This window comes from Cervus canadensis, chromosome 4 (assembly GCF_019320065.1).
Source record: "Cervus canadensis isolate Bull #8, Minnesota chromosome 4, ASM1932006v1, whole genome shotgun sequence".
Lineage (NCBI taxonomy): Eukaryota > Metazoa > Chordata > Mammalia > Artiodactyla > Cervidae > Cervus > Cervus canadensis.
In genome coordinates, this window is record NC_057389.1 from 93,416,066 (window position 1) to 93,438,637 (window position 22,572).

Here is a 22,572-nt window from a genome sequence, read left to right on the forward strand (position 1 = left end):
AAAGGAAAATGAAGAGAAAAAAATAAGTGAGGGTTACACCCTGATTTTCCTAAGGCCCAAAATAGAATGGACCTACGATACAAGCCTCTTCTTACAGGAAGAATGGGGCCTTAGGTCTGGTACAGAAGTATTAATGGACATTTGTTGGACTGATGAACAAATTTTAGTGCCAGAGGACAAGAACCTTGTCTGTTCATTGTTTGCCTGGGGAATGATGGGGAAGCATTAAAAGGGACATGAGGAAACATTTGGAGGGGTCACCATCTTGACTGTGTGATGGTTTCACAAGTGTATATATAGGACAAAACTTGTACCAGTATATATTTTAAGAACATGCAGCTTCATATATGTCGATTTTTTAAACACTTATTTATTTTGGCTGTGCTGGGTCCTCACTGCTGCATGAGGGCTTTCTCTAGTTGCAGAAAACAGGAGCTACTCTTCTTTGCGATGCACGGGCTTCTCATGCAGTGGAGTCTCTTCTTGCACAGCACAGGCTCCAGAAGTCACGCTCAGCAGTTGTGCATGGGCTTAGTTGCTCGGCAGCATGTGGCATCATCCCAAACCAAGGATCGAACCCATGTCCCCTGCATTGCAAGGTGGATTCTTAGCCACTCGACCACCAGGAAAGCCCCTTCCTTATATGTTGATTACACCTATATAAAGTTATCCTCTCTCATTTTAAATCCTTGCACTATAACACTGGGCTTGTGGCGACTGCAAAACAGGTACCATTTCTTCCCTTTCCTGTACCCACTTCCCTTCTCTGTAGCTCTGAGGATTCTTCCACCCTGGGCTCACCCACGTGAGCAGCACTGGGCAATGGGGTGCAGGCAAACATGACACATACAGGCACTTGAAAAGCACCTGCAGTGGAGCTTGTGCTCTTCTAGAACCCTCCAGCATCATATATACAAAGCCTCATCTCATAAGGCCCCAGCTAGACTGTTGGAGGATGAGACCAGAATGAGGAGCAAGTAACCCCCAAGCCAAACCAGCAGTCGACTGCAAGCACATTAGTAAGCCCAGCTAAGCACAGTCCCAACTGTCAACCAACAGAACTGTAAACAAATGGTGGTTGTTTTACACCATTGTGTTTCAGGTAGTTTATTATGCAGCAGTTATGAACAGGCTCCCTCATTCCATTCCATAAGAAGCATGCACAGGCTACTTTTCTAAACTGAATCTCACCAATGTCAACATATTTCTATCAACTTCAACTAACACTTAAACTGAGACTGATAAAGTCCTGATGTATGTGTGCGTGTGTTCTACAATGTCCCAGGTTACCCCTCTAGCTTTATCTTCTACTCCCAAGATTGTCCTTTTTTACATGTCAGAGAATGTTACGCAGAATTTTCTTTGCCTTTGCACTCATGATTGACATGCTTACTCAAATCTGATCCTGAACACTATAAATAAGCCTTCTAAGCTTAGCTTGTGTCATCTCTTCAATATGGCTCTCTCTGAACTCCAAAAGTTCAACATACCTCCTCGGGTCCTTGTTAATGGATTAACAGGCCATATTAGCTATCTCATCTATTGTTTATACCCATCTCTCCTCTTAGATCTTTACTCCTTTAAGGACAGCATCATGTCTTTTTTCCCAAAGCCTAATCCAGTAGAAGGCCCTTAACTGATATTCACTGGTTCTTTAGAGAGGAAAAAATTCCAGAGTGGGCTGGAGTTACACAAGATAGAGCTGGTTCCTGTAGGAGAACCCCCAAGAACTCAGGCCATAATGAGACATGAAGACTGAGTAAGAATATAATTAAAAGTCCCCTCCAGAGAGACTGTGTAAGGTAGCAGGTCTGCCCCAAGAACTGGCAGAAAAGTGCAATGAGATGCAAGAGCTCTGGGGCACTTAGGTGCAGGTGAGAATTCAGTTTCCTTCTGGCTTGTTAACTGACATGATGTTGGAATTGGGCTGACGGAGTAGCTGTGTTGGATTCCCAGGGCTCCTAATTAAAGAAACAGTCTTACATTAGTCAATACTGAGAAAAAGTACTCTTCTCCCCTTAGGCCTGGCCTCTAAGGGCACATTATTCCCCACCCCCCCCCCCCCAAATCTAGGCAAGAGCTAGTCAATAATTGCTATTCCTTCACTAGTGAGCTGAGGAAAACGTTTGATCTGCAACATACTCAGCACCTTCACTCACCGATGCACAATTACCAACACCACGCACCCAAAGACCCGCATGGAGCACTACAAGTAGAAAGAGTGCAGGAAAAGAGAAATGACCATCGAATCAAAAAATATTTTTAAATCATATGACCACTTTACTGACCTCTATGCTAGATGAAATGAGTTATTCCCCATGAAAATACAGATTACCAATGCTGATGCCATTCAGGTTAGAAAACTTAACACAGACTAATTTCCATAAAAGAAATAAAGTTCCTAAGAAAATATACCACTAAAAAGCAACTCACCCAGATGGTTTCATAGGGAATTCAACCTGATTTTCCAAAAACCACAGTCCTAATGCTGTACAAACTATTCCAGAGTACTGAAAAAGAGGGAAAAAATTCCTAGGTCCTCTCATGAAGCAGCCATGATACTAAAATCCAAATCAGAAAGACAGTTCTAAGAAACCATGTATCAATTACTCATGAATACCAATGCAAAATTCTCAACAAAATACTAGCAAACAGAATCCAACAACACATTAAGAAAATAATATACCATGGCCAATGAAATTCATTCTCGGGACACAAAATTTGTTGAGTGTTGAGAAATTTATTAATATATTAATAAATCAGAGGAAGAGAATCACAATCCTCCTCACAGATGTTCAGAAAAACTCTGACAAAATACAGTACACATCTATGATAAAATATTCAAGAACACAGAATACCTTCTCAATATGATAAAATATTGATCCTTGAATAACATGAGTTTGAACTGCAGGAGTCCACTTACACATGGATTTTTTTCAAAAAATATGTATTGCAGTACCACACAATCTGCCACTGAATCCCTAGATGTGGAATCATGGATATGGGGGACCAAAAAAGTTATACATGGATATTTTACTATGTGGAGTGTCAGTGTCCCTAACCCCCATGTTGTTCAAGGGTCAACTGTATACTTCATTCTAAAAGACACTTATCTTAATCAATGGAAAAACAGGGTATTACCCCTAGAACAATACAAAAATGCCCTCTATTATCATACTAGAGGTACTAGTCAATGCAACCACACAGGCAAAAAAAAAAAAATTAGAGGCTTAAGAACTGACAAACAGGGACTTCCCTGGTGGTCCAATGGGTAAGCCTCCATGTTGCCAATGCAGAGGGCCTGGGTTTGATCCTTGGCTGGGGAACTAGATCTCATATGCATGCTGTAACCAAGAGTATGCATGCTGAAACTAAGAGTTCAAAACCACAACTAAGACAGCAAAAATAAATATTTTTTAAAAGACTGATAAACAAGCAAAGCTCACTCAATCTGTAGATGATACAGTAGTATGCCTGGAATATCCCAGAAAATAAATAATAAAATGAACTCAAAAAATGAAAGAATTCAGTGAAGCAGCAAATTATAAAATCAAGATACAATATTAGTAGCTCTCACATACAAAAGCTGTGAAGACATAATGGTTGAGAAATTTTAATTAACAATGTAGGATTAAATACTTACCAAAAACGTAATGAGACTAGAATACTTGTACAAAGAAAATTTTTAAACATTCCTGACAAACACTAAAGTAGACTTGAACAAATGGGAAAACATCCCTTGTTCTTGGATAAGAACTTAACATTACAGAGATATTAATTCCCCACCAATTAACTTATAAATTCAAGGCAATGCCAATAAAAATACCAACAAGCTAGTATTATGGAGTTGGACAAGGTAACAGACAAGTACACATAACCCCCCCCCAAACACACACACACACACACACAAAACACACACACACATACAAGAATACCTAGTAAAAGATTGAAAAAGAGAAACCATGAGGAGAAACTAGTTCATCCAGATATTGAGACTTATTATAAAGCTTCTTATTTATAATTTAAACACTGTGGCATAGTGTGTAAATAGAACAGTAGAATAGAATTAAGCCTAAATTTAGACCCAATGCATATGGAATTCAGTATACGACAAAGGTGGAAAATTCCTGGGGTGAAGATGTACTTTTAAAATAAATGATGTTGGGTTAATATGGAAAAAATAAAACTTAATCCTACTTCACACTCTAACACAAAAAATCAGTTCCAAGATGCAGATCTAAATGTATACACAAAAACAATAAAACTTGTAGAAAAAAATGTGGAATATCTTCTTGCCCTCAGGGTAGGTAAATGTTTCTTACACAAGAAGAGGATGTCCATAAAGATTAGATGACATTAAAATTAAGAACTTATTTCATCAAAAGATAAAAATTAAAACACTGAAGAGACAAGTCAGAATGGGGAAAATTACTTGCAAAACATATCCAGCCAGAAGGCCCACATCTGGAATATATAAATCGGTACGAAAAAGGCAGGCAAATTTGGTATCATCTGATCCAATTCCATAAAAGAGCCTGTTGGAAAACTGTCTATAAACACTTTGGAAAACTGGCATCATTTATGAAATATGCATCCCATATGACCCAGTGATATTAGTCCAGGGTATAAACCCAACAGAAACTCATGCATTTATGCACTATCAGAAATATTAAAATATGCTCATAGCAGCGTTATTTACAATAGACTCAAACTGAGAAGTCAAATGTCCACCAACACAAACTGTTGAAATAAACTGGAATATTCAAACAATGGAACACAATAAAATGTACTACTATCTAGAGGAACTCAAGACAATATGGATCAGTTTCATGAAAATTTTGAGTAAATTAAGATCGACACTAAAGAACGTATACTGTTTGGTTCCATCAGGGTCCAAAAATAAAAATCCAAGCCATGTTGTCAGAGCCAGAACACAGGTCACCTGTGGGGAGTAAGGCAAGGTTTGTTATCTAGCGAGGAGTTATCAGGAATGCTAAAACATGTAAAACATTTTTCTTGCCTGCTTACATGGATGAGTTCATGTGACAATTTAGTTGTACATGAGTTAGGGCTTCCCTCGTGGCTCAGTGGCAAAAAAAAAAAACTGTCTACCAATGTAGGGGACATGGGTTTGATCACTGGGTTGGGAAGATGCCCCAGAGAAGGAAATGGCAACCCACTCCAGTATTCTTGCCTGGGAAATCCCATGGGCAGAAGAGCCAGGCAGTTTACAATCCCTGGGGTTGCAAAAAAGTCGGATATGACTTAGCAAGTAAACAATAACAAAGCATGAGGTAAACACTTTTCTGAAGTTCAGCAACACCTGTTTTACATGATACCACACACAAACCATACACAAACACTTAGAAACACCTTTGGCATTAAGATAAACTGAACATGCACAGACCTTACAACCTAACAATTTCACATTCCTATAATAACTCAACAACACTCCAGAAAGTGTGTTATACATTTTCTTACAACAGCATTGTTCATAATCAGGGAAAGTGGAAACAGTTCAGGAACTGTACATCAGCTGTTGTTAAACAAATTGTGGGATGATAAGGAACCACCTATCCAAAGTGAAAACGAAACTACAGCCACATTCAATGTGTCTCTCGAAATACCCTTACTAGTTAGCCAAAAAGTTCATGTGGCTTTTTTCTAAGATCTTACAGAAAGACCCAAGTGAACTTTTCGGCCAACCCAATACTAATACTGTTACTTTTTTTATTTTCAAACTCTAAACTTTTTATTTTGTATTAGGCTATAGGTGATTAACAATGTTGTGGTAATTTTATGTAAACAGTGAAGGGATTCAGCCATACATATACATGGATGCATTCTCCCCTAAATTCTCCTCCCATCCAAGTTGCCACATAACAATGAGCAGAGTTCCATGTGCTATATACAGTAAGTCCTTGTTAGTTATCTATTTCAAATATAGCAACTGGACACCGTTATACTTAACTTCAACTCTGCAATGAATTTCTAACATTTCTGTTTTTGCATCCTATCCTTCTACTCAGCCAACCAACCTGGAAGCCAATGATTCTTCAAAACAGAGATGGAATAGTTGTTACTTCTCTGTACAGAACCCTCCACTGACCTTCCACAGAGAATAAAAGGTGAAGACTTTCCAGTTGACCCACAAGATGCCCCTGTGGAAAGGATCCCAATCCAGCACTGACCTTACCACCTTCTGTGACTCCCAAGCTTGCCAGATTTCCAGCCACACTGGCCCTAGCAAGCAAAATTCTTTTTTCATGACCTCTGAACTGCCTCGGGTGCTCTTGCCACATCAGAACATGGCACACACTTGCAGGGAATTTACATCTCTGCTCTACTATGTCCCCTTAAGCAACAGGTTTTCCCTATCCGTAAAACAGATTCACTGAACCCCCACATCCCTGTCATCATCACCATGCTTAAATTTTGGGGCCCTGAAATGACTGCCAATATGGCCACATATTTAGTCATTTGTTTATCATGTGCCTTCATCCCATGTAGAATGTGATCACCATAAAGGCAAAAATCCTGATTCACTGCTATAGACTCAGGGCACAGAACAGGGTCCAACATAAGAATGAACTTGAAACACAGGCACAGGGACCTCCCCGGTGGCCCAGTGGGTAAGACTTGTGCTCCCAAAGCAGGGGGCCCGGGTTCCATCCCTGGTCAGGGAACTGGAGTACACATGATGCAGCTAGAGATCCTGTATGCCGCAACTAAGACCTGGCACCACCAAATAAATAAATATTTAAAACAAATAAACAAGAAAGGCACTACAACTTGTTAATGAGCTGACCACAAACAAGTAACAAACTTCCTTGCCTCAGACTGCCCACATGCAAAAGGACGTTATTGGCGGTACCTATTTCTTAGGGTTTCTGCGAAAACCAATATGCTTACTTCAACACAAGTTAAGAAATAATGCTTAAGCACATCAGAGACATGAAACACAATTTAAAAACTGGGGTACAAGGATTTTTGTTGTTTAGTCACCAAGTCACGTCTGACTCTTTTCCGACCCCATGGACTGTAACCTGCCAGGCTCCTCTGTCCATAAGATTTCCCAGGCAAGAATAATGAAGTGGGTTGCCACTTCCTTCCTCAAGGGATCTTCCTGACCCAGGGATGGAACCCAGGTCTCCTGCATTGCAGGTGGATTCTTTACCACTGAGCCACCAGGGATACCCTTAAGGATTTTTAAAAACCCAAATCCAACAATTATAAACAGATTATACCCACATGTATAGCAGCAGCTATCCAACCCCACTAATGACCTGAGGCATGGGTACAGACAACATCCAAACTGGTACAGTAGAACATTCCAACCACCAATAAAATAATTAAATAGATTAAACAATGAAATATCCAAAGCAGCTTAAACCAATAACCAGTTTTATTTTTTCTCATGTAATAGTAAGTCTGGAAATAACAAATCCAGGGCTAGTGCAGACACTCAAAGAGGCCACCGAGGAAGCCAAGATTATTGTGATTTTTCTGCAGTAAACTGCCCCACCCCTTTTGCTTAGCCAGTGGCTTGCATCTTCATGGTCATAACATGGATCTTTAACACTAGGTACTGGATCTCTTCTCAAGGTGTGAAGTAAGGGGAAGAATAAGGGGAAAGAAAATGTAGAGAAGAATCCAGGTAAGACAGACCCTTTTTCAAGTGCTTTCTCACAGCCTGTATTGTGGCATCTGCTTTTTTGTCAATGGCCAGGCTGTGGACATGGACTCTACTAGTTGCAGGAAAACCTGTAAGAGATTTTCTAAAATAGCATACCTTACTAATCAGAACTTGGATCTTTCTGATACGAAAGAAAAAGATACTGAAGATGCAACTACAAGTTTAGGTTACTTGTGGCTGGACAGGAGGCCAAAAACATTCCAAAGGACCAATTTGATGAACACATCCTGCTCTGATCACAACTTATTTGAATTAGATATTTGTAACAAACAGGTACTAAAAATACCCACATGTTACACAGCACATGACACTAGTCTTAAAAAAACAAAACAAAAAAAACCCACTGTTCAAAGTAAGTTGTCCAAAACGAAATGAACACATATCACAAATGAAATTATAGTAGAATTACTATGTACAAACCTTCTGTGATGTGGCGTGAGGGTTATTTGCAAGAGCATAACCTTAAAATTAAAGACTGAAAAATTAATGAGCTGGGGTCCATTTCGTGATAGAAGACTGACTGATAAGTGTAATTCCACACATACTGAGAAATCCTACTGGGGAGAGAACTCTCATACACACAGGTGAGAGGGCTGTGGATGAAACTCCACAGAGGGATTGTCTGCAATGTGGGTTCTCATGTGATTCCTAAAAGAATTACACTGAGTATAGTTTTGAAGCTGTAAATAGAAATTTCTCAGAATGTGAGTACCCACGTGTTTCACAAAAACATGAGGAACTGTTGGTTAAAATTTCTCAACTGTAGCAATACTGACATACTGGGGCACATACTTTCTCCCTCTTGAGGAAAGCCCCTGTGCATTGTAGGATATTTAGCAGTATCCTTGGTGTGTTTCAAAACATGCCAATGGCAACCCCCCTCCACTTTTAAAGACCAACTATGTCTCTAGACTTTGCCAAATGCCCCTCAGGGAGCAAAGTTATCCCCACTGCTGTAGATAAAGAACTGGCAATTTTTTTTCTGTAAAGGGCCAGACAGTTGAGTATTTTAGGCTTTGTGGGCCAAAAGTGGTCTCCATCACATATTTTTCTTCTTTAGAAACACAACCACTATTCTAAACTTGCCAGCTGCATAAAAGCAGACAGCTGGCTATAGCTTGCCAACCTGTTACTGGCTTCCCCATGGTCCTTATTTCATAGATTTTTCTCTTTAGTGTGATTTCTCTCATGAGGGATACAATCAGACCAGGAAAGGTTTGTCCAGTCATGGAATTTACAGAGATCCTCCAAGATGAGCTTGTTCTTGTGCCCAGAAGGTATGAGGTGGTACTAAAGTCATTCTGACATTAAATACCAGGTTAGGGGTTCCCTCTCCAAGTTCTCCTGTTTGTTGAGAGCTACATGTAAACTGATGGCTTCCTCATACCTCAGATACACGTTTTCTCACCCACTGTGAGTTCTCACATAGTTCCAATGCGACGTGGAAAAACCCAAGTCTTTCCCCAGTTATTATACGAACTGGATTTCTCCCAAGGTAACAGTGAGATGAGTTCCTCAAAGCTTTCTGCCTTCCTGACACCTGCCAGGTTCCCTGCCAATCTGAGTTCTCATGTTTTTCTTTAAAAAAGATGTGTCATTGAAGTCTTTTCCACACCGATGACACAAAGAGCTTCTCACCCCGGTGAGTTTTCACATGGCTCCTGAGGGACGAATGGTCACTGAAGGCTTTCCCGCAGGCCAGGCACTCATAAGGCTTCTCCCCAGTGTGTATCCTCCTGTGAACATTGAGGTTTGAGCCAATGCTAAAGGCCTTCCCACAGTGGTCGCACTCATAAGGCTTCTCTCCTGTGTGACTTCTCATGTGTGTCTTGAGGGTCGACTGGTTTCTGAAGGCTTTCCCACACTGTCTGCATTCAACACGCTTCTTCACAAGATGAATGCTCATATGCCTCCTCCGGGATAAATAGTCTCCGAAGACCTTCCCGCAGGCAGCACACTCGTAGCGTCTCTCTTGGGTGTGGATCTTCCTGTGCGCAGTTAGGTTGGAGCTCGCACTGAAGGCTTTCCCGCAGAGGTCGCATCCATACGGCTTCTCTCCAGTATGGGAATTCATGTGCGTCTTCAAGATGGACTGGTTCCTGAATGCCTTCCCGCACTGTCTGCACTCAACAGGCTTCTTTACAATGTGAATTCTCATGTGTTTCCTCCGGGACAGGAGGTCCCCGAAAGATTTCCCACACTCTTTACACTCATAGCTTTTCTCTACTGTGTGGTTCTTCTTGTGCAAGTTAAAGTTTGACTTCCACCGGAAGGCTTTTCCACACTGCGTGCACTCGTAGGGCTTCTCCCCGGTGTGATTCCTAACATGCTCTTTGAGATGGGAGGGGTGCTGGAAAGCCTTGCCACAATCATGACACTCGTAGGGTCTCTCCCCAGTGTGTGTTCTCCTGTGGGCAATGAGGTGGCAGCTCCGGCCATAAGCCTTCCCACACTCATCGCACTTGTAGGGCCGCTCCCCAGTGTGGACTCTCATGTGTATCTTCAGGGAGGAGAGGGTGCGGAAGGCGTTCCCACATTGACTGCAGTCGAAGGGCTTCTCTGTGAGGTGAGTTCTTGCGTGACTCCTGAGGGCTGAGGGATCATTGAAAGCCTTCCCGCAGGCACTGCACTCATAGGGCTTCTCCCCAGTATGTATTCTCCTGTGCCGTGTGAGGGAAGCACTTGTGGTGAAGGCTTTCTGGCACTGATGACATTCGTGCATCTTCCTCCCGTTGTAAATGCTCACGTGTTGAGTTACATGGGACCTGTTCCTGAAAGCCACCCCACAGTCCCGGAGGTGATATGGTCTCTTGCCAGTGTGCCTTCCCATCTGCTGAGTGAGATGAGCGCCTATGCTGAAGACGTCAAACAGGTTAGTGTATTCCGTGGACTTCTCTCCAAGCTGACTGCTTTCCTGTTGATGGAAAGGGAGCACGGACTAAGGCATTTCCCATGTTTGTTACATTCCTAAGATTATCCCCACATAAACTGGTATAAGTAGAAGCACATTGTAATTACTAATGATATCATAATCTGCAAAGCAAAGTGTCGCTTCTGCCCTGTATGGACTCCATCAAAAAAGAAAACAAATGAATGCCATGTGTGTAACTTTCACAAAGCTTCTTGCATATGTACTTTGTTAACTGTTTAAAACTAAATTAAGCCAACACTCGATATCTGAGATGTAGTTATAGAAATAATTACTTAATAGAACTTTAAGAAAAGTCTGGGGCCAAATTCAGGGTTTTCCCCAAACTGGTAATATTATCTCTATCACTGTTTGCTCTTGGGAGTGGTTGAGGGGTGTGGGGGACCCGCCTGGTTTTGAGAAGCCTTTCTAACTCAGGCTGCCCCTGTCCTCTCCCAATATGGACGATTCAGAATTATTCCAAGGAAATCTTACCACTGTCACACCATTAGATGTTTCCTTCCCAAAAATATCTTCCATAAGAATTGACCATTTGGTTTGAGATGGCGTCACCCAATCTGAAACAAATTGGAAAAATATCAACCTGCTGGTGAAGGAAAATGGTGGGATGATGGTGACAAAAACAGAGGTGGCTTTCTTTGCAGATACAAACCATAAAGAAGGAAAGGGAAAGTGAAGGGGGAGAACACACATAAGTAAAAAGGACCGAGAAATCCGAACATGTGAGACATTTGGCAATGAAGGGGGTAGAAATTTAAGTTGACTCACTAAGAATTAACTCTTCAAATACTGACACTGATTATGCTATTAAGAGTATGACCAGGAATGTTGAGGAGAAAGAATAGGACAAAGAGCCCACATGGCCACCTCAAATTTAAAGATGAAGGGACACCGAAACCAAAAGACTTTTGAGAGGATGGAGGTGCAGTGAAAGAGAAAGTGCATTTTCAACCTGGGTGAGGTTTCCCGAGGAAACCCCACTCATCCCTATCGCGGGCAAGTGCAGATTCTCAGCAGCACTTGTGTCTGCCTGGCACTTACCGGGACAAGGGCCTAGGTGAAGCTCCCGATCCTCTGTCCTCAGCTCCTCTTCTTGCTCCAAGTGGGAGATGAGGCTGGGTTTGCCCACCTGGCACCCTACTCACGGGGAAAGACATATGTTGAGGGAGGATCGTGCAGAGGACCACCCCTTCCAATACTCTGGTGTCAGTGTTTTGGTCTTCAATGTTCTGAGGATGGACAAGTCTGACTTAGGAGCAGCAAAATGGTGGTGCCACATTTCTAAGGAACACAGTGAAAGGCTTTCATAAAACACAAAACCCCAAATATTCCCACACATTGTGCCCTTCAAAAGAATAAGGATTTCTTAACTCAGAAAACTATGCCCAAGCTCAGACACACATAACCTCCAAGGTCAATGCAGTGGACAGATCTCAATATCCAAAGGGAGATACCACTAGGGCAGGGACCAGGTCAACTTGTTCATAACTGTATTCTAAATCCCCACACAGTTCCTGAGTCACAGCAAGCACTTGTAAAAAGGACATTTGAATCATGAATGAACAAATGAAGAAATGACACCAGCCTTACCCACTGAGGCAAGGTTGCTATAGTTCTCCAGCATCACATCTTTGTACAGTTTTCTCTGAGTAGAGTCCAGCAAGGGCCACTCCTTCTCAGTGAAGTCTACAGCAACATCCTGGAAAGTTACTGATTCCTGAAACCACACACATTTGGGGTCAGTGAGAATCCAGCCTGTGTTAAAAAAGATGGCTGAGGATAAAGACTATGTGTGAGAGACTCGAAACACAGGATTTTCAATAATGGGCTCTGGGGTCTAAACATTTACTTTAGAAGACAGTCCTCAGATGTCTTCTCTTCCTTATGAGATAATTTCATCCTATCGCATGGTTTCAAATGCAACTCTGAAATGGGATCAAACCTCCTTTCACTTTTAGCCTGGCCTGAGAGCTTTGTGCTGTATGATAAAAAAACAACCTGTTACATGGCATTTTCCCTAACATCCCTGATACCAGCCTCACAACCTTCTCTGGCTCTTTCTCTTGCACTCTGATCAGGTATCCATCAGCCTAGATGAAGACCCTCCCCCACCTTCAGGGGTCTTAAAGAACTTGGTATACCTGAGGTGGTTCAACACTGGTTGATGTATGAGGCTCCAGGCCATTGCATGCAAACAGGTCCACATCCTGGGGACAGGAATGGTCTTTTGAAGAAAGAGGACTTTCTGACTCATGGATATAGGCAGGCTCCTGGTTGGGCATAGCTAGAGAAGAGAGAACCTATGAGGATTAAAGCCCACCTGACACTTGTAAATGAGGAAATGATCCCATACTAATTATGTGTGTGTGCAGTGCATATGCCCCAATCACAATCTCACACACACACACACACACACACACACACAAATTGTATAACAAGCCAGAGCAGCCCTGTTCCACTTAAGGACAGGAAAAAGGGTGGTGGGCCTACAGAGCCATAAAGAAAATGACACACATTCTCAAAAAATAAAAAGACAGAAACTAATATACATTCTCAAAAAAAAAAAAAAGAAAATGATATACATTCTCAATTTATGAGTGAAGAAATGAAAGCTCTAAGAGATGGAGCTATTACTTTGCTCAGATTTATCAAAATAATAAATGGGTTATCAATTACCTGTAGCCTTCCTTACTCACCAACTACAAACACTCCCTGCCTCACCCAAACTCACAAAGACCCTGAATCAGACACAGTTGCTAGGGAAGCTCTCAGGACTTTGCCCCACCCACTTCAGTTCATGTATCCTCCACCACTTTTGACCTGGCAGTCTTCCCACCAGCTGTGCACATCCTTGCCCTCAGTGAAGTGGCAGGAGCCACGGAAGCTTGATTTCTGAGGGTATTCAACACCCAAAGAACTTACCACATGTGGGAACCAGGCCAAGAGCTGCCATCTTGGGAGAATGACAGTAAATCTGCCTGAACAGCAGGGCTGGGAGCAGGAAGCTACTTTCTCTCTCATGGGCCTCCTGTAGCAGACATCTGCAGGATATGAGAGAAAGACTACTATACTAGGTGCAGCCAAAGGTTTTCTGTCTCTCCCGCTCACACGACAATTCTGACTTGTTTTTCAGCATTTCCTCTTTTGAGCAGCAAGTTCTGTCTCATCCTGGGTCTTAACCTTGCTTAGGTAAAACCTTCAGGCAATATGGTGGAGGCCCTGGACCCACCTCAACTAAGATTCAGAGTCACTCTCTCAAGTAATGTGTCACCAATTGTTACTCAGTCACTAAGCCATGTCCAACTCTTTGCAACTCATCGACTGTAGCCCACCAGGCTCCGCTGTTCATGAAATTTCCCAGGCAAGAATACTGGAGTGGTTGCCAATTCCTACTCCAGAGGACTGTCCCAATGCAGGGATCAAACCTGCATCTCCTGCTTGGCAAGCAGATTCTTTACCACAGAGCCACATGAGAAGTCCATGTCACCAATTACAATTATGCTAAACTCTGTCACTCACTAAACACTTAGGCTCCAGACTTCTTCAAGGCTCATCCTGGCTTACGATGGTTCAAGTAACCATGAGGAGGGTCCATCTAGGACCATGTGTTCTGATCTCTAATGCCTTTTGGCCCCATACTCTATGTCAACATACACAATTGTGGGCTATAGCTCAGGGCTTGTCATCACTAGAATCAGGTCACCTCACTAACAATGATTCAAAAATTTGCTCTCTGGACAAAATCTCTTACACAATGTATACCTTGCTAGACAAGAAGTGCCAGGAAAACAAAGATTTTTCACTTCTTTGTTTTGTTCACTGCTGCAGTGTCTGAAGGGCTTCCCAGGTGGCTCAGTGGGTAAAAGAACCCACTTGCCAATGCAGGAGACATAAGAGATGCAGGTTCGATTCCTGGGTCAGGAAGATCCCCTGGAGAAGGAAATGGCAACCCACTCTCCAGTATTCTTGTCTGGAAAATCCAATGGACAGAGAAGCCTGGCAGGCTACAGTCTATGGGGTCACAAAGAGTTGGACATGACTAAGTGACTGAGTATGCAGTGTCTGGAACAGTACCTCAAATAATAAACAGGTTTAAAGAGTGTGAAAGAATGAATGGTGACAAATAAGCTGACCCACATTTCTCTTCATACTGAGAAGACATCCCTGGCCCTGGGGTCTTGGGAAGATCACAAGGGATGGAACGTGGAGGGGAGGGGGATCCTGTTCAGGTCCTATGAGATGTATGTTGACACGGCCATGTGGCTTAGGCATGCCTTGGCCCTCACTGTTCACCACCATCTGCAATATGGGGCAAGGTAGACAAGTGGTTCAAGCCTGGATGGAGAAAGCACTCACATCAATTTCAAACCTGTGGGATGTTTTCAAAGTCTCATGGTAATGTAAACTAGAGACCAAAGCAAAGTTCTGGAGTATTTCTCATCTGAGCAACTATACCACTAGAACTAGAATTGGTGACCCTGGATACAGATTTCAGCATCACACAAGCACAGAGTAAATGCCACCATGTATTCTGCATGCTCACATGCATTTCTACCTCACCCTCATGTCACCCCTGCTCCTCACAATTACAGAAGACCCACCTTCATCGGTTTTTCAGTCCAAAACACATTTTATCCTTTACAATCATTCTATTATGATTTCTCCTTTTGTGGCCATAATTCCTCCAATATTTGATTTAAAATCCCCATATTCAATTTTGTAATACAACCCAAAGATACTCAGAATTTGCAGGTGGAAATACTATAGAGAGAATATTTCTGTTACTTTTATTGAGTGGTATTTCTGCCCCTGCTAGAACTGTTTCTACCAGTTATTCCTGTAGGCCCAAAGAAACAATAGTTGTGAGAACACTGTAAGCCATTTTTTTTTTACTCCAGAAGTGTGTTACACTCATAAATTAACATCTCTATACTCTACTAATGGGCTTCCCAGGTGGCTCAGAGGTTAAAGCATCTGCCTGCAATGCAGGAGACCTGGGTTCAATCCCTGGGTCGGGAAGATCCCCTGGAGAAGGAAATGGCAACCCACTCCAGTATTCTTGCCTGGAGAATCCCATGGACGGAGGAGCCTGGTGGGCTACAATCCACAGGGTCGCAAAGAGTCGGACACGACTGAGCGACTTCACTTCACTTCTTCACTTCACTTCATACTTCACTATCTGTAGGCTTTCAACCAACCAGATGAAATGTCCCAGGGGATAAAAGGACAGATTAATACTTCTGTTTCCAAGAGGCAATCTACATATACTGCTTAAATCTTCCATTCAAAACTATTTTAAGTGCAATACAAAATAAACACAGGTATGTTTTAAAATCATTCACATGCTGATAATAAATATGCAGAAATTTTAAAATGTGCAATTTCTAAAAAGACAATAACAATTGTTAAAATAAAGGCAAAATGTTGAAATAAAGAGTTTCATCAGATTATACAGTCCCCCTCTCAAAAAAACCCCCTGTTTTTCAAAGTGTGGTCCTCAAGCCAGCTGCATAAACATCACCTAGAGAACTTTAATAATTCTGATGCCCAGTTCATATCCAAGCCCAATTAAAGGAGAGTTCTGAAGTAGACTGATGAATCTATCTTATTAATAACAAGCACTATAGGTGATTTTTACACAGCTTAAATTTAAAAACCACTTCTAGAGAATACACATGGGGGCACACAGGTAAGAGATGATAAGCATAAAGAGCCATGGGGGACAAGGGGAAGATGGCTGAACTGATTCTAAATAGAATTCTAAAAGGAGAAGGAAGGAGTCCAGGCAATTATTGCAAAACACAGTAGCTGTGAATTTCTCACTTCAGAAGGCAAATATAAAGAGACTGAAGATAAAAACAGATGAGAGTTAGATACAATTAAACTTAACCAGAGAACACCAATAGCAAAAGAATATCTGAACAGCAGCCAGGGAGGAAAAAAGCACAGGTTACCTTTAAAGAAAAGGTTCTTAAACTTCAGGTTGCATCTCAATCACCTGGAGAGCTTGTTAAAACACACTGGAAATGTATTTTAAAAAACTCACATTGCTAGGCCCCAGCTCCAGTTTTTTACTCTGAAGATATGGGGTGTAAAATGCAAGAATATGCATTTCTAACAACTTCCCAGGTGATGCTGATGCTGTTGGTCTGAAGAACACACTTTAAGAATCATTGCTTTAAAAAAATAAAACATTAGGCTGACACCTGACTTCTGGTCAGCAACAATGGGAGCCAGAAGATAGTGGAACATCTTCATGGCTCTGGAATATACTTTAAAAATCAAAATGTCCATTAAGATAGCAAAATAACAGCCTATTTGAACTTGCCACTCACAGAAAAGAGAAATTCTAAAATAAATATTTTAGGGAGAAAAGAAAATTCAAGGAAGCAAAGACTGTTAGGAACTTACACCAAAGGGTCCAAGAGTCAAAGAAAGAACACAATGAGGAAAATGTGTGGGTATAATGAAACTAAACATGACTATACACAATAATCTCTTTCAAGTTTAAAAAAAAAAAAGACAGAATTAGAATGCATGATCAGTGACATCCCTGATGGTCCAGTGGCTAAAATTCTGCTCACAATGCAAGGGGCCCAGGTTCAATCCCTGGTCAGGGAACTTGACCCTGCATGCCACAAAATAAAGATGAATACTGAAGATCTTGTTTGCCACAACTAAGACCAGGCACAACCAAATAATTAAATAAATATTTAAAAAATAATAATAAAATGGATGATCACAAAACCATGTAAACCAGAAGAGTGATAAAGTATCAAAAATCTAAATTTCATGAACGAACAAGGATAAGAATTCTCCAAGACAACTACTAAGATAATACACATAAATAAATTCTATCTATCTATATATCTATATATATATATAAATACATAGGTAAATTCAAAACATGCAGAGAAAAATGTGGAGTGAACAAAATTCTCAAATCAAAAGAAGCAAGAGGGTGGAAAAAAAAAAAAGATGCTATAAAAAAGTTGACCAAACGCTTCAACTACAGTAAAGAGATTCTCAAAATGGAGTAAAAACAATCCAGTTATATGGTGTTTGCAAGAACATCTAAAAAATAAGGATATAGCAAGAATGGAAATATAAAGAACATATACAAGGTAAATGGGCTTCCCTTGTGGCTCACCTGGTAAAGAATCTGCATACAATGCGGGTAGACCTGGGTTCAATCCCTGGGTTGGGAAGATCCCCTGGGGAAGGGAAAGGCCACCCACTCCAGTATTCTGGCCTGGAAAATTCCATGGACTATATCCATGGGGTCGCAAAGAGTCGGACATGACTGAGTGACTTTCACTTCACATACAAGGTAAATGCTTTTTTAAAAATCTGGTTTAAATATTTTAATACCAGAATAAATTAAAGCAAAAAGGCTAAGAGTGAAAACTGAGGAAACTGCATAATGAAAAAAGGTATAACCCCAGAAAAAGCAATATACAGTTTTAGCTATATACTATATATGTTTTTGCCTCAAAAGTACTGGGGGGTGAGTGGGAAGGGAGGGGGGGCTCTCTAATGAGAATAGACAAAGCCACTACCAGAGCTCTCAATACGTTCAAGCAGACAACTCAATAACTATATGTAGACTGCACAAGATGAAATAGTATTTCCTAACTATAAAATCCAACCACACATGGGGTACAATGTGTGTCTCAGAAAATGCCATCAATCTGACTACAATGTAAGTTAGCAAACAATAACCAAAAGATAACCAGAAAAAGGTCACAGAAATTGAAACTAAAAGTCCTAAATAACTTTCATGTTAAAGAAGTCATAGTATTTGATAATACTTAGAATTGAAATACAATAGAATATTCACTACAGTCCTTTGGGACATGCAGGTATCCAATGTAAGAAACTGTAAAGAAACGTGCCAAGAAAGTAAAAGAAGAAAATTATGAAGAACACAAAGTTATGAAATAGAAAATATACATATTATAAAGTGATTCAATCAAGCCAAAAGTTTTAAGAGAAAAACAAAATTGACACAATTCTGACAGGATTTATTTAAAATAAAGGAAAGAACATATAAAAATGAGAATGAAAAACTGATAACATTACACATGTATCAAGCATTAAAAACACAGTAAGAGATGACTTCATGTGAAACAGATGGGGAAATGATGGAAACAGTGACAGACTTAATTTTGGGGGGCTCCCAAATCACTGCAGATGGTGACTGCAGCCATGAAATGAAAAGACACTTGCTCCTTGGAAAAAGAGCTATGACCAAACTAGACTGCATATTAAAAAGCAGAGACAACACTTTACCAACAAAGATCTGTCTAGTCAAAGCTATGGTTTTTCCAGTAGTCACGTACGGTTGTAAGAGTTGCACCATAAAGAAAGCTGAGTGCTGAAGAATTGATGCTTTTGAACTGTGGTATTGGAGAAGACTCTTGAGAGTTCCTTGGACTGCAAAGAGATCCAACCAGTCCATCCTAAAGATCAGTCCTGGGTGTTCATTGGAAGGACTGATGTTGAAGCTGAAACTCCAATACTTTGGCCACCTGATGCAAAGAACTGACTCATTTGAAAAGACCCTGGTGCTGGGAAAGATTGAGGGCAGGAGAAGAAGGGGACGACAGAGGATGAGATGGTTGGATGGCATCACCAACTCAATGGACATGAGTTTGAGTATACTCCAAGTGATGGACAGGGAGGCCTGGCGTGCTGCAGTCCATGGGGTCGCAAAGAGTCAGACATGACTGAATGACTGAACTGAACTCAAGAGCATATTTTAACAATTTTGATTATACAATTTAGTTTTAGATGGAATGAATAAGTTTCTAAAGAAATTTTATTTACCATAATGAAACAGAGAACTTGGATGCCCTTTGACTCTTAGAGAAGTGAAACAACAGCTTTAGAAAAAATAAAAATCTCCAGTCCCCAATGGTTTTTCCTGGTACAATTCCCTTTTAAGGAAAAAGTGATTCTACTCTGAGGTAAAATATTCCAGAGTTTAGAAAAAAAGAGAGAACAACCCCACCCCATTTTATGAGGCTGGCATAAATCTGAAACAGAAAAGGAAAATTAGAAGGCAATTTCACTCAAATGTAGATTGGTTTAAATCTGTAATTGGTTTAATACCATTATCAGGTAAATAAAATAATCATATTTTTCACTTATTCATTTAAAGCACAGACAGAACTAGAACCTACACATCAGGCATAGTTTGAGATGACTGAAATACATCAACATATCAAAGTAGATGCTGGAAAAGAAAAATCACTCTTACCAGACAAAAAACTCTTAGATTAGAAAAAAGGCGCTTCCTTTACCTAATACTATTCAAAAAAAAAAAAAAAAAAAACCCTTCAGCTAACACTCAAGTTAATTCCCCTTAAGGTCAGAAGGAAAACAGGATTGCCTCAAGTTGGCTTTTCGAACTCCATTCAATGCTACTAGAAGTCCAGCAAAGAAAGTAAATAATAGAAATAAATTTGTGATACGAAAGAAAAACATAAATATACATCAGTACTTTCCAAGGAATAAAACTAACAATAACAAAAACCATTATATCTTTCTTGCTGATACTCATAAAACTTCATTGAAAAGCATTATAGAAGATGAAACCAGTTAACTGTAAAATTCAATGGCATAATAATGCCAATATTCCCCAAATTTATACACACGCACAGGTGTGTGTGTGTGTGTGTCTATATATATATATATATATATGTATGTATGTGAGTGTGTGTGTGTATATATATACACATAAAAAAAACACAATTTGCAAATAAAACCACAGTATCTGGAACTTTGTAAACTGACTAAAATTTAAGTCACTATGTATTTAAGAAAGAATGGTAGGCGTATGTCTCTGAAAATACTTGGGTGCATGTAATTCATCATAAGTAATTACGAAAATTAGGAAATACATTTTTAAGAAAACATATAAGCAGTAAAATCCAGGAAGAAAATCATGGAGAAGCAGGTGCATCCAGTTCATAAGAATACAGGTTTCTGAGTTTTCATAATCTTATTTTTCTTGTCTTAGTTTGAGGATTCACTTTATTCTTCTTTTAATTTTGTGTGTTTTCATACTTTGGGGGGGACATATATATCCTATATTCTAATAAAAAAATTATTCGAAGGGAAAATAGAAAGCACCAAATAAGACGGCAAAAGTCAATGCCAAATATTAGTAATCACATTAAATATTAATAGACTAATTCGCAAGTTAAACAACAACGTTGAAGTGCATTTTTAAATCTAGTTATAGACTATTTACACGACAGTCAACTAAAGTAACAGAAAAGTTTAAGTGTAAAAAAGCATTCAAGACAAATGTTAACTGAAAGAAAACCGGTGTACTCCTATTAATATTAGACAAAAATGAGCACAAAGTAAAAGGTAGGTAGTTTATCCTTGAGTCTCCAATTTCTGACACACATATCCGCCTCAATAACGGTCCTGAACTCACCTGGAATGGGCTTTTCTGCCCTCACCCCAAGATGTCAGTTTTTTTGGACCACATCACTGGTGCCTCACCCTGGTCCTAAACTTCGTCACCAGCACTTCATAACGCTTATCACAGGGTCTAAAACACACTCCTGCCTGGCTTCCCGGTCCCAGGTCCTGTCCCCTGTTACCTCTGCCGGCTTTTGGGGCCTCCCGGGTTTTCTCGAAGGCCAGGAGTAAAGGGTTAAGTGAGGAAAGCGGGACTTACATCACCGACAGTAGAATCATGGGACGCAAAGGTCACGGAAGTAGCGGCTGAAGGGATGACAAGTTCATACGGAAAGTCCGATCGGCCGCGGGGACCAAGCACTTGTAAGAAGCCACGGTGGACCACTCCTCTTCCCATGTGTATAGCAGCACTCTCCTCCCAAGAGTAATGGCTTCCGCTTCACTTCCGCCTTCTAAGTGTCGCGGGACTGCAAAACTGGACGCGAACAAGGAAGCACAGAGCGTAAAGGATTCTGGGAAATGTAGTTTGGGAATTAAAGCGGGCCTGAGGGGGTTTCCTAGGTGTAATCTATGAACCAGGCACGTTTTCTCTAACGTATAATTGCTCAATCCCTTGGTAATTAGTTTCAGGCCTCTTTTCGTCCTATAATGTCTATGTTAGCACTGAATCTTACCATTTTAAGTAAACAGTGCTTTCAATAGATACATTAAAATGCCACAAATCAAACTCTTGACTTCATCTTGTCAACATCGAATAATAGCAACCCCATCTTTCCACATTTCCATTATAAACTTGACCACAGGCTGAACTCTTCTTTCTCCAACAGGGAATGCTCAGTTCTACCTTGACCATCAGCCATGAATCTTACTGCTTTGCAAGAAATATTTTTCCTGTTTCTGAGTCAAAAAAGGTCACAGCAGCTCTTGAAACCGAGCAGGATCCATCGCATCCTGTTGCTCTCGTCTCCTGGCTTCAGTCTTTCCCAGCATCAGGGTCTTTTCCCATGAGTCGATTCTTCCAATCAGGTGGTCAGAGTTGTTGGAGCTTCAGCTTCAGCATCAGTCCTTCCATTAATGTTCACGGTTGATTTCCTTTAGGATTGACAGATTTGATCTCCTTGCTGTCCGAGGGACTCAAAAAAGTCTTCTCCAGTACCACAGTTTGAGAGCATCAATTCTTTGGCCCTCAGCACTCACATCTGTGCAGCTTCCCTGATGGTTAAGAGGGCAAAGAATCTGCCTGCAATGCAGGAGACCCAGGTTCAATACCCCAGTCAGAAAGATACTCTGGAGAAGGAAATGGGAACCCACTCCAGAACTTGGCTGGAGAATCACATGGACAGAGGAGTCTGGTGGGCTACAGTCCCTGGGGTCACAGACAGTTGGGCAGGACTGAGGAACTAACACTTTCACTTCCATTTTCTCACAGCCTTACATGACTAGTGGAAAAACCAGCTTTGACTATACAGACCTTTGTTGACAAACTGATGGCTCTACTTTTTAATATGCC

The 22,572-nt window shown here is 40.8% G+C and overlaps 1 protein-coding gene across 1 annotated transcript; it reads right to left on the reverse strand.

The window, feature by feature from the left end:
• Positions 1 to 7,387: 7,387 nt before the first annotated feature.
• ZNF317 (zinc finger protein 317) lies at positions 7,388 to 21,503 on the reverse strand. Its single transcript, XM_043466762.1, has 7 exons — positions 21,322 to 21,503; positions 13,548 to 13,666; positions 12,767 to 12,909; positions 12,216 to 12,342; positions 11,667 to 11,762; positions 11,100 to 11,182; positions 7,388 to 10,610 (listed from the first exon to the last, which is right to left on the reverse strand). Exons 1-7 carry the CDS (start codon positions 21,339 to 21,341, stop codon positions 9,291 to 9,293), a joined length of 1,908 nt encoding a protein of 635 aa, XP_043322697.1. The 5' UTR covers positions 21,342 to 21,503; the 3' UTR covers positions 7,388 to 9,290.
• Between the last annotated feature and the right edge of the window lie 1,069 nt (positions 21,504 to 22,572).